The sequence below is a fragment of the Myotis davidii genome, unplaced genomic scaffold (assembly GCF_000327345.1).
Source record: "Myotis davidii unplaced genomic scaffold, ASM32734v1 scaffold214, whole genome shotgun sequence".
Taxonomy (NCBI): Eukaryota; Metazoa; Chordata; class Mammalia; order Chiroptera; family Vespertilionidae; genus Myotis; species Myotis davidii.
The window spans coordinates 1,629,985-1,642,399 of NW_006285782.1; the positions used below are offsets into that span (position 1 = coordinate 1,629,985).

Sequence of the window (12,415 nt, forward strand, 5' to 3'; positions counted from 1 at the left end):
CCTCCCTGCCCAAACCTAATCCGGCTCCTCTGAACTCTTCTCCGCTAGGCCCCGACTTTGGGCTTCTGTGTTCATCTCCACATTGTCCGGTTTTAGCCAGAGGCCCCTACCCTCGATATCTGATCTCCAGGGCCTAGACTCCGATGAGGTTCCTGATCCTCCACGTCCGGCCCCGGGGTGGTTCTGATCACCCAGATTGCCCTGGGCAAGAGTCCTGTTAGGTCAGTTTAGGTCGGTTGAGCCAGAATCCACCCTTACCTCCTCCTAGTAACTTCCCATCCACTGACCCCCAACCTGCTCCTTGGCTATAAATTCCCACTTTTCTCTATGGCATTGGGAGTTGAGCCCAATCTCTCCCCCACCACAGAACCCCACTATAGTAGCCCCCCTTGAAAAGTTTGCCTTACTGTTCCCTACCAAGTGTCAATTTTTTTTTGTTTAACAGAATGTTTTAACAGTCCCCAAATGTGGCTCCATTTGAGTTTTGCTGGTTGGTCTTTGTTAAAGTGTGGATTCCCAATCCCCTTGAATCAGAAATTAGGGGGAGGGAGGGAAATGTGATTTACCACAAATCAGCTAGTCTATATATACAAAAGGCTAAGTGTCTGTCCAACCAGTAGCTATGATGCACACTAACCACCAGGGGGCAGACGTTCAACCCAGGAGCTGCCATGACATGCACTGGCCATTTACACAGAAACAGCACCGCAGACCTGGCGCCCACAAACCAACACTCGGCTTCCTCCAAGTGGGACACAGGCCCCGCCACCCCCCCGGAGCGACACCCCACCAAATCACAGCCAGTGCTGCCAAGACCCCATGGCACTAAATGCAGCCCACAGCCCAGCCTGGAAACAGTCGCTGTGGGCGCTGGGTAATGACGTCACGTAGCAACGCCTGGCTTCCTCTCCCTAGTGACTAGCCTCCTTGGAGTTTCTTCAGCCCAGGAACACGACTTGCTTTACAGCCAGGTGGAAACATTTTACAGTTTAACCAAATGTCTGTGAAGCGTTTTCCCATGCCTCATCTCATTTGATCCTCACAGAAGTTTTGGAGTAGGTAAGTAGGAGACTCCATAGAATCCTATTTTCTTTTCATTAGCCGGAAAATGGAGCCTAAAAAGCAAGCATGTCAAACTCAAAGGCTAACACGGACCAAATAAATGAGGCATGCGGCCCTCGGGCCGAGAGTTTGACATGCTCGACCTGAAGAATCACTGTGGGAGATAAATAAGATTGCTGTTTCAATGCAGAGGATGGGAAAAATTACACATGGAAAAGTTTTGGTTTTCTTCATTTGAAGGAAGGCTTACCAGGATAGAAATCGGTAAAAAGGTGTAACTACTTATTACCAAGTCTCTGGTGTTTTCTCAGAACTGAGCCACATACCTCCCTGCTTTCCCCCAAACTCCCAGCAGAATGGAGCCAAGGCTTTCATACCAATTTACTCATGGTTTTCCAAAAGCAGGAAACTGGGAGTACCCCTACTCCAGACCAGCACCCCATGACTGGGCTGGAGCCCAAAGTGGCTCTACAGTGACCACTCCTAGCAGCTTGGCAACAAGGCTGCCCATCAAGAAATCCTACCACGAGGCTGATCAGCTGACCGTGCCTCCCTGCAGATAGAAATGGAAGTGGGAGAAGGGAGCCCTTCTCTCGTTCTTCCTCACCTGTGAGAACACTGGACTCTTCAAGGTCCCACCCTTGAGCAGGGAGCAGAAGGCAGGGCACAGGCGGGGCTGTGGACACAGCGAGGATGAACTTGGCCAACTTGATCCAGTCCTCTCGCCAGCAGAGGGCGCCGGCGGCTGGCTCCAGACAACCTCAATGATATGAAGCTAAATGAGGACTAATGACAGGTGCTGGGAAACCACAGCCACCAGGTAGAGGGCAGCCAGGAGCAGAAGCCTCAGACTCTGCCGGTGTGCATAGAAGCTTCTGTAACAGAAGCCGCCAACTCTCAGGGAGACAGGAATGCTGTGGATTCCTTGTCTGTGGCCCAAAGAAATAGGAACAGCACAAACCTTAGCTAGTGGAACGGAAGAGAGGACATCTTCCTACAGCAAAGCAACAAGCTAACATCGCACAGACTCAGCTCCACAGCCGGGAGGCAGAGCTGGGGTGGGAGACCTGTTGCGGGGCAAAGGTGAAGGGAGGCGCCCTGCTGCACACACACACTCCAGAAACGGACACCAGGTAACCCAAGAGCATTCTTTTTTAAAAAAAGAAGAAACTGAGCAAATGTATACAAAATACTGTCCATCTCTCCTGGCCAACAGGGCCGCCATCACAGTGCTTCACCTGCAGTGTCTGAATGCCTGAGCCTTCTCCCGCCGTCTGGGTGCTTCGGGCCCCGCCCGGCAAGCCGGTCTCCGGGGCACACGCGCCACTCCTCCAGGTGGCTCCTGCTCCAGTCACCAGGCTGCACAGCGTCCGTCCGAGCCCCCAAAGAGCCTTTCCCTGAAGATTCCCCGCCCTGGCAGGGAGCCGGAAATGGAGCATCCCGTCTTCCTGTCTCCTGTCTCCTCTCCCCCGGGGATGATACGGCTTCCGTGCAAGTTCCTCGGGCGGGTGCCCTCAGGCTTTATGGGCCAGGAGGGTGGTCAGCTTGATCTTGCCATCCATGGAGGCAGTGAGGCAGGTCCCGCAGTCCATCGCCGTGCTCCAGTCCACGGTGACCACGGGGGCTCGGTGGCCACCCAGGCTCAAGCAGCTCTCCAGAACCTTCTCGTCCCCGCCCAGCTGTAAGAGGGCAGGGGAGAGGAGGAGGTGTGAGCAGACGCCGTGCACAAATCATCCATGTTCTCCACCAACCACCTCGAGCCTGGGGCTGCCACGCCCACCCTTCCTGTTTAATTTCTTAGACAAGAAAATACCTTCATTGTTCTGACTACAGTTATTCCTTCATTTGAAGTGAAAAACAAGTCCCTGAAACACTCGAAAAGGCAGGGAACTTTCTCTGCTGCCTTTAACTTGCTGGGGGCCAGTGCCCCTGCACCGCCTGGGCCGCTCTCTCCCAGCATCATCCCCGCTCCCATTCTTTGTTTCATGTCTGCTCCCCCAGGGATCCCAGCTGCAGGAGGGTGGGTTGTGGTGAGCTCCTGCAGTACCCGACAGAGCTGGCACCAGCAGGCCCTCATCAATGTACAAGCTCAGCTCCCCTCGACCCCACAGCACCAGCCAGGACTCGTGCAGGTGTGAGGAGTTAGAGGCAGTAAGGAAGGGAAACCAGGGCCAGCTGAATAATGATCAATGCGGCCACAGATACCACCTGGGAACAAGAAGTATACGACCTTCGTGGAGAAAACTTTATTGATTTCAGAGAGGAAGGGAGAGGAAGAGAGATAAAAACGTCAATGATGAGAGATCATTGATAGGCTGCCTCCTGCACGTCCCTACTGGGGATGGAGCCCGCACCTGGGCATGTGCCCTTGACCAGAATCGAACCTGGGATCCTTCAGTCCACAGGCCAACGCTCTATCTACTGAGCCAAACCAGCCAGGACGAGAAAACATCTTTAAAAGTCACGAATTGTAAAAATGGGATCTGAAGTTTATTATATTCATTAAGTAATTAGACCCCATTGGTATTTTAAAAATTATACAGAGGAAAATCTTTTAACTCATTAATTGGTTATAGAGCAAATCTGACTGCAAAGCATATAAACTGATCAGGACAAATGACAAAGGCACATGATTTAAAATAAAATACATATACATACACATAGCATACATACAACAAATAAAAATCATACAGAGAGCAGAGAATGGCCTACCTGAAACTCAATTTTAAAAAAAATAAAGTAAAATTAGGCTTATAAACAGAAAGCTTTACAGTATTTCCCAATAGCAAGTACCAGAAATTATGGCACTAATGAGGGCCAAGGCCACCCAACGCATCACAATTTGGAAAAGAGGAGCCAAACTAATCCTTCCTCTCACTTCACCAAGGCCTGCATCCCTGTCCTCCCAACTCCTCCTCCTCCTCCTCCTCCTCCTCCTGCTCCATAGCCTCAGATCCACAGACTGCCTCCTAGGATCTTCCCTGAGGACCCAGATCCCCCGCACCTCTCAGAACCCTAACACTGAACTGCCCCCTGCTGGGGCTCGTGGCTCTTTCTAAAGTGCGTGTGAGGGCGAGGGGAGCAGGACCAGATCTTCTGTGCCCTGTGTGCAGGTCAGGCCTCGGCCAGCGGCCCCACACAGCTACTGTCCAAATCATGCTGTCTGCTGACTGGTGAGCCCTGGCAAGGAGGGCATGGACAGCCCCCAAGCAGAGGACATTCCACCTTGGGGCCCTTCACACCTACAGAGTGAGCACCACCATCAGGCAAAGGTTAACACGGAGGCTGTGAACGGAAGGCACCTGGTTCCAGAAACATGCGCTTAGGCTACAACACAAATCCTCACCACTTGTCTATTTGATAATACCAGTAAAACAGGGGACATTTGTAACTTATACAATTATACAGAAAGAGGTACATGAACCGGAGAAGCTCGGACAAAACAAAGTGGACAACTTCCCTCACGGTTTGACAAATCCCAGCCAGGTCTGTCTGAGCCATGGGTTGTCATGCCCTTGACCCATGGAACTTCCAATACAACAGTAAGTCTATGCCCAGTTAGAGTAACTCAGACAGACCACGTAAGCACTTACCTGTCTGGGGCGTGTTGCTCCAAACCAACACGCTTCCCAACCCTTCTCCCATTTCTTAACAGTTTTTATAAAAGGTATTATTATAGAAAAGGAAGGGAGGCAGAGAAGGGGCAGGGTCTCGTCAAAGCACAGCGGATGGGCCAGCAGAGGAGGAGGCTGTCGCCTCTGCCCACGCTCTGCTGACTCAGTCCTGCAGCAAGGGGCCTTCGGCACTGGCCACACGGGGCAGGGGCGGGGAAGAGGCCCACACCCAGCCCTCCGGAGGAAGCTCCCTCCCCACCACCACACCCCAGGTACCTTGTAGATGATGCCTCCAGTGGCAGAACACGTCAGCATGTAATTTCCCTCGGAGTCAAAAGCGAAGAGCCGGCCCCGGGGAGCCTGAACCTGCTTGTAGCCGCTGTAACCCGACAGCACGAAGGGGCCCGTGGCGTCGGCGGGGAGCCCGAACTCGGACACCTTCAGGCCACTCTTGTGGATGTTCCACTGGATGAACTGCAACCACAAGCACAGCAGAGCCTCTCAGCAGGGGGACGGCCTAAGAGCAGGGGGATGGCCCCAGAGCAGAGGCCCTGGGTCCGCAGGCCGCCAGGAGAGGAAGTGGGATGACACCCCCGCCCCCCAGTCCCATCTCCTTCCAACACAATTTAAGCATCTTTTTAGGGAAGGAATTCTAGAAAAAGGGTCAGCACCCTCACATCAAAGTCCAGACTTTCTCTCTGGCCTGAGCCTAGGATAGTGATGGCGAACCTTTTGAGCTCCGTGTGCCAACATTCTGAAAAACCCTAACTTAACTCTGGTGCCGTGTCACACATAGAATTTTTTTGATATTTGCAACCATAGTAAAACAAAGATTTATATTTTTGATATTTATTTTATATATTTAAATGCCATTTAACAAAGAAAAATCAACCAAAAAAATGAGTTTGTGTGTCATAGGTTCGCCATCACTGGCCTACGAGGAATGTTTCAAGTAACTATCACTACTGTTGTTCGGGACAACACAGTGTAGTTATGAATTTAGCTTCGTGTATCGCAGCATTTATAAGTCTTTACCTGCCCCTGGGGCAGGCTACCTGCGTGTGACCACCTCTTAATTGAGAATCCCACCCAAAAAACTAGGAAGCCAGGCTTGACTTTAAAAACCCCCTTCCTGCAGTTTTCAAATGAAGAATTCATTTTGTAATTACTATTTTCAAATGGTAATACAGGTCGATAGGATAAAATCCAAAAGGTACAGGAGGGCACACAGGAAGAGCATGTATGCTTACCCCACCCCAGCTCTCTTTCCATGGGTCCTCACCTATCTTTCCAGAGAGAATCCACAAAGGGCACCTGTTTTTACTTTTTTCCCACCTGCCTTTTACATTTCTTGATTCTGCTCACTGCTTCTGGGAAGCTGCTCCGACCCCTGGCAAACTCTACCCATCCATGCTCACGGGGCACATCCCGCCCCAAATCCGGACCCCACTGCTCCATGTACAGTGGGATGCAGTTCATCCTCACCTGCTACAACCAGGAGGGAGGATATGGGTCCCCCTTTCGTAAGAATGGCAGCTCCCACTGAACTCGAAGCCTCACAAAGATCTGGTGAGACTGGTTACTATTATCATCCCTAGTCTACAGATGACAACACTGAGGCAGGGAGAGGCCCAGCGAGTGAAAGGTGTGGTCAGAACCTAAACCCAGCCCACCCTGCTATTCTGGTGCTCTCTAGGCTCCCAGAGGCCTAAGCCAGGGAAGGGAAGTTCCTGCACCCGCCTACCTTCCCGTCCTCGCCGATGCTGTACACGGTGTTCTCGTCATAGCTGAACTCCACGGAGCACACCTCCCCGCAGTGGGCCTTCCAGCTCATGGCGCACTCATGCTGCTGCATGTCTGGGGCAAAGAGACGGAGACGAGGCTAAGATTCCTGCCCAGGCCCCGGGGAGGCACTGGCCCACGGCAGGAGACACCTCCCACCTTCTGCCCAGTTTGGGGAGCTGCTCTGAGGCAGAGGGCCTCCCCTGCCCCGAGCTGAGCCCTGCCGAGGAAGGGTCATGGGCCGCTTCAGTTTGCTAATTCTCTCCTCCACTGCATCTAATCTTCTATTTAACCCTCAGATAGAAGCTTCTTCCGTGGGGGCTAGAGTGAGGTTCAAGAATCCCTGGGAGGAGCCCATGTAAGTCTGGGCGGACACACATGTTCCTAGGAGGCCTCTGGAACTTCGCCCCAGGGGATCTGCTGCGGACACAGTGCCTGCCCCACCCCGGCCCTCCGACTCCGGGCCTCCTGGGACAGGCTGGCTGGGGATCTTTAAGCAGCTGCCGGTGGTTCCGATGCACACTGTTCTAACGCTTAACGGGGACGGGGAACTAGCCACACCGAGAGGACAGGACGGCATTACTCTCGAGGGTCCTCCTGGGTCTCACTCAGGCCACGAGGACTCAGCCAGAACACCTCACGAGGGAAGGACTGCTAAGCTCCCCCCCTCCCTCCTGTGTCCATGACACGGACCATGTGCAAGGTGACTACAGAGGTTCTGAAGACAGCAGATTCTGACCACAGCTAAGTTCTGTTACGAGCACGCTGAACTGGGGTTTTGCTTTTGGTCCAGCTGGCAAAAATCCAACTCTCTCCCCAGGACGTTGACGGAGGGACCCGGGCTGCCACGAGCATGACTGCTTACCAAACAGCCGGATGACACCATCCGCCGCCCCTGTGACCAGCAGGTTCCCGTTGTGATTGAAGGCTGTGCAGTTGATAGCAATGGGCCCCGGATCCAGGGAGAACTGGAGCTGGAGAAAACAAACTAAATTTTAAAATGTCAGAGAATAATAAACAAAATTCAAGACAAGTTCTGTCTGAAAGGGGACAGGAGACCAAGATTAGGGAGAAGCACACGAGAACATAAAAGTACTGGTGATGGTCCATCCTTACGCTGTGATGGTAGATAGAGCTAGACCAAATGATTTTGAGGGCCTGATATGGCCCCTCCCCTGGTGTAGGGTGAGGGAGGACGGGCCCAGAAAGGCACCCCGTTTCTAAGTGAGACGCATGTGCCTAGATGAGGAAACTGGAGGAGGAGGAGACAGGCAGGGCCTCATGTTCAAGAATTCATGTGTGGCCCTGACACCCGGAGACCTCCACGTGGGAATATATACTCCCTCACAGACGATGCAGTAAGACACAAACTGAGCCCTAACCAGTTTGGCTCAGTGGGTAGAGCGTCAGCCTGCGGACTCAAGGGTCCCAGGTTTGATTCCGGTCAAGGGCATGTACCTTGGTTGCGGGCACATCCCCAGTGGGAAGTGTGCAGGAGGCAGCTGATCGATGTTTCTCTCTCATTGATGTTTCTAGCTCTCTATCCCTCTCCCTTCCTCTCTGTAAAAAGTCAATAAAATATATTTTTAAAAAAAAAAAGACAGAAACTGAACACCTGGAACACAGCCACCTGTAAGACAGGGGCTCTTCAAGGGTCCAGTAACATCAGGAAACTTCAACAGAAAGGCCACACCACTTCTGAGCACCAAAACTAATTCTAATAAGAAGCATTGCTGTCCTTTAAACAGGAGAGTTTACGTATCATTTACTCTCTCTAGGGCCACGTTGGGGGGAGGGGGGAATAGGGGAAGGCAGGTGGAGTACAGAGGATTTCGAGCAGTGAAAATACCCCGTGTGATGGTGGATGCATGTCATTCCCTATTTGTCAAACCCACAGAATGTAGTGGACTAACACTGAACCCTGCAGTAAGTGGGGGACCCTGGGTGATGGCGGCCAATATGGGCTCAGCGAGTGTAACAAGTGCACGCTGTGGTGGGATGCAGACAGGAGGGGAAGAGGGTGGACGGAAATCTGTGCCTTCCTCTCAATTTTGCCATGAACCTTAAACTGCTCAAAAATAAAGTCTTTAAATATAAAACAAACTTAAACAAAGCCACAGGGGCCCTCTCGGAGGCGGTGTGGCTCGTGAACGTGTGGCACAATTCTGAGTTTCTTCAGCTGGCAACCTACCCACTGGAGCATTACTCCCTTCAACACTTACACTTCGATGTTTCCTCACAAATCAAAGTTTGAGAAGACCAAAGCAAAGAGAGGGAGAGACTCAGAAGGGAGGGAGCGGGGGCCCTGTGCCCTCCTGGAGCGTGGCCAGCCCGAGGCCCCCGGGAGCGGCCCGCACCTGCTGCTTCATGGTTTTCGTGTCCCACAGCAGCAGCTTGCCAGGAACATGGTTCGTGCCCTTGCTGCCGATGTCCAGTGCCGAGAAGTCCACCTGGGAAGCGAGGCTCGGAGCTGCGGCCGAACAGACGAAAGAGGCCCCGTTGGGGCTGCACGCGAGAGACAGGATTCTGCAACACACGTGGGGTGGGGTCAGCACTCCCATGTGGCGGGGTCAGCACCCGTGGCCACCGGAAGGATGAGATGGGGAAAAGGCCCCGCAAAGGACCAGGCCGCAGAGCACAGTGCGGGAAGCGGCCTCCAGCTCACCTGGGCATGTCATCGTTGATGTTGATTTCACAGAGATTCTTCTTGGCTTCCGTGTCATACAGGCGCACTGTCCCCACACCACTGCCCAGCAAGAGCTGGAATGAGAAGGGGCGGGAGGTGTGAAGAACAGGAGGTCAGGCAGGTCAGGCAGGACCATGGGTGGTGGTGGGGGCCCAGGCCCTCTCCTGTGAGGTCTGGGCAGGCTGCAGGGGCGGGGTCCCTTCCACCTATTCAGGTAATTTAGGTGATATCTGGCTAAAATGGATCTCATTTAAAAATTAAATAAAGAGCCTGACCGGCGTGGCTCTGTGGTTGAGCATCGATCTATGAACCAGGAGATCATGGTTTGATTCCCAGTCAGGGCACATGCCCGGGTTTCGGGCTCAATCCCCAGGAGGGGGTTTGCAGGAGGCAGCCGATCAGTGATTCTTTCTTATCATTAATGTTTCTATCTCTCTCCCTCTCCTTCGTCTCTGAAATGAATGAAAATATATTTAAAATACATAAATTAAAATTAAATAAAGACATCAGAGCTGACCTCCAACAGCAGTAAAACCACAGAAAGAATCTGTGGATGGGAGAGATGTATCACCCCAGACATACCTGGGAAGGTTCTGGCTGATTAAATGAGATCCTCTGTTCTTTCCTCCTTTTCTTTCCATTTTAAATCCCAGCTTTCCAGCCCTTCCTTCTCCCTCCTAATCTTTCTCCACCTCCGTGGGTGCCGCCCTGGCTGATCATGGCGCCTGGGCCCCCTTTGCTTGTCTGGGGACAGCTCTGGCTCTGAGCCAGTAAAGGCCTCCAGAAAAATTAGAAGAAGCTATCCTTGCCTTCAGGAACCTGCATTTTATTTGGTGAAAAGCTTCAAAGACAATGAGTACCACCAGAAGAAAGCACCAGAAGCAGGTCTGAGGGTATCCCCAGGAATATCACCTACATCACTTGGCAAATTATCACTGGGTATGCCCTGACGCCTTTGTACCATAACCAAAATGCCTGCAGTTGTCAAAATTATTAAAAAAAGAGGCTTGCCCCTCGGGTTGCCTGCTATGATCCCCTCAAAATGGAATAAAAGAAAAAATTACAAATCAACTTTACCTCCTTAACTACAAAGTCTATCTCAAACATTAAAGTCCAGAAGGAAAAAATAACACTGAACTATTCCTGGAGGCAATCAGACCCATGGGAACTGCCAAGTAGGGCACCATCCCCCACCAGCTTCAGTCGCTTCCTCTGGGCCCAACACAGGGAGTAGCAGAGAATGTCTGTGAGGGCTGTTAGAATCTGGACAGCTGCAGGACTGATGGGGAAGAACAGGAAGTGAGCCAGTCTCTCCCCAGACAGAGCAGCGAGCCAGACCACCACAGAGGGAGGCACCCTGGCCGTCTGACTGGGGAATGTTCTCCAGGTTGCACTGCAGTCTCATTTCAATTCTCATTCATCCTGTCACCTCCTTGCCCACCCCAAACAGGAGTCTACAGGGTCAGTCCTGGCTGTGTGGTCGCCATGGGGGGTGGTGCCTGACCACCGGTGGACAGCCCTGGGGAATTCTTCACAGACTGCAGAGCAAGCAATGAGGCATCTCACTCACCAGCCGGTCCCGCTTGGTGGCCCATTCCAAAGACAGCAGTGGTGACTTGGAAATGGAGGACGCTTTGGTCTGCATGATGGGGTTGAAGGACCACACTTTGATGACCCCGTCTACGTCTAAGCTGGCAACCCTCCTCCCCGAGCAATCCACTCTGAGACAAAAGAGAGGGGAGCTGTTAACATCCTTGCCGTAGTCCATCCTCCTCTTCAGCTAGTTCAGATGGTTGCTTTTCTGACGTTCTGACTGCTTTAAAAAACAATCCTGAAATGCCTACACTCCAATGACCAGTGGAGTATTTCTAGAAATATTCATTCATTCATTTGTCCAAGAATTTCTTATGAAGCACCCATTATGTGCTGAGCCCTGGGGTAAACACTGGGCGCAGAGCAGTGGGCAGGACACACTGGGCCTTGACCTCGGTGCTCGGTGGATGGAGATGGAGAGCCTCCTGCACTCGGCTCTGGGGCCCATCAGAACAAGGGACCCACCTCCCCTCTGAACATTACATCTGGGAGGGTCCCTTCATGAAAGGTCATGTTCTTACCATGTGCAAGAAAAACTTATAAATGGTAAGTACCCAGTGGGGCAAAAGTGGGCTTACAGTTGGAAAATAATACAATAATCAATAAGTAATAACAGGGGAGTAAACTCTGTGTTCACAAGTGCTCACAAATATAAACCTACTTTTGCCCTGCCCTGTATTTATCTAAAATTACCAACACAGGCTGGCAGGTGTGGCTCATGGTTGAGCGTCCACCTGTGAACCAGGAGGCCATGCACGGTTCGACTCCTGGTCAGAGCACATGCCTGGATTTCAGGCTCTATCCCCAGTGTGGGACATGCAGGAGGCAGCTGATCAATGATTCTCTCTCCCTCTCCCGTCCTTTCTGAAATCAATAAAAAATCTTCTTTAATAAATAAATAAATTTACCAACATAAAGCAAATTAAAATTGAATGAGCTTTAGGGAGTTCAAATAAAAGGCAGCTGTTCCTAAAACTCGGAGTCCCATGGTTAGAAAGTTCAGAGAGGCTGACGAGGGCTACAGCAGCTCTGAGCAGGACACCCCACACCCAGAGGGTGACAATGGTCCTTCAGGAATCCCACTTTCAGACCTCCTGCCAGCTACACCTTCATGCACAGCTTCCCAGGGAGACCAGTCCCACCTGGCTAGAGCTTCCCCTAGCTGGGCCTCGCCTCCACCTGAACCCACCTGCAGTGCATGATGGAGGAGTGGTGCTCCCCGTACTCCTCCTGCCCCAGCACAATGAACGGCTGTTCGGAGCGGACACCTCCACCCTCAGGGCCTGCTGAGGCAGCCCGCGTCAGCGTCTCCAGCGCCTCCACGTGGAGCTCTGCACAGGGCTCTGGTTCGGGGCCGCAAGCTTCAGGTTTCTTCTCTGCACACTGTGCCAAGCAAAGTAGGGAAAAGGCATCTGTGACAGGTCTGCACTGGGCCTAGCTACCCACCACATCCGGGGACGCGCTGCAGGACATCTGTGGCTGCAGCACACTGCAGGAGGCTCTCAGTGATTGTGGGTCTAGAATAAGCATGTCAAACTCGAGGCCCATGGGCTGCCACATGTGGCCCACAATGAATATTTTTGTGGCCCAGCCAATATAACAGTATGTAAGAAACATTTTAATAAAAATTTTGTAACCTATTTTTTACAATATCCTGTTATACATAATCTTATCTAAT

General features: G+C 52.0%; 2 protein-coding genes across 2 annotated transcripts in view; one reads left to right on the plus strand and one right to left on the minus strand.

Moving 5' to 3' along the window:
* Positions 1–12,415, plus strand: part of TMEM140 (transmembrane protein 140) — a 25,625-nt gene that overhangs the window by 8,019 nt on the left and 5,191 nt on the right. The window lies entirely within an intron of this gene.
* Positions 2,197–12,415, minus strand: part of WDR91 (WD repeat domain 91) — a gene marked incomplete at its 5' end in the record, with an annotated part of 29,084 nt that continues 18,865 nt past the window's right edge. Inside the window, 8 exons of the mRNA XM_015559402.1 lie at positions 2,197–2,741; positions 4,953–5,150; positions 6,421–6,533; positions 7,324–7,432; positions 8,816–8,984; positions 9,124–9,218; positions 10,715–10,865; positions 11,927–12,149. Coding sequence (XP_015414888.1) covers positions 2,577–2,741; positions 4,953–5,150; positions 6,421–6,533; positions 7,324–7,432; positions 8,816–8,984; positions 9,124–9,218; positions 10,715–10,865; positions 11,927–12,149 — 1,223 coding nt within the window. The remainder of the gene's footprint in view (positions 2,742–4,952; positions 5,151–6,420; positions 6,534–7,323; positions 7,433–8,815; positions 8,985–9,123; positions 9,219–10,714; positions 10,866–11,926; positions 12,150–12,415) is intronic.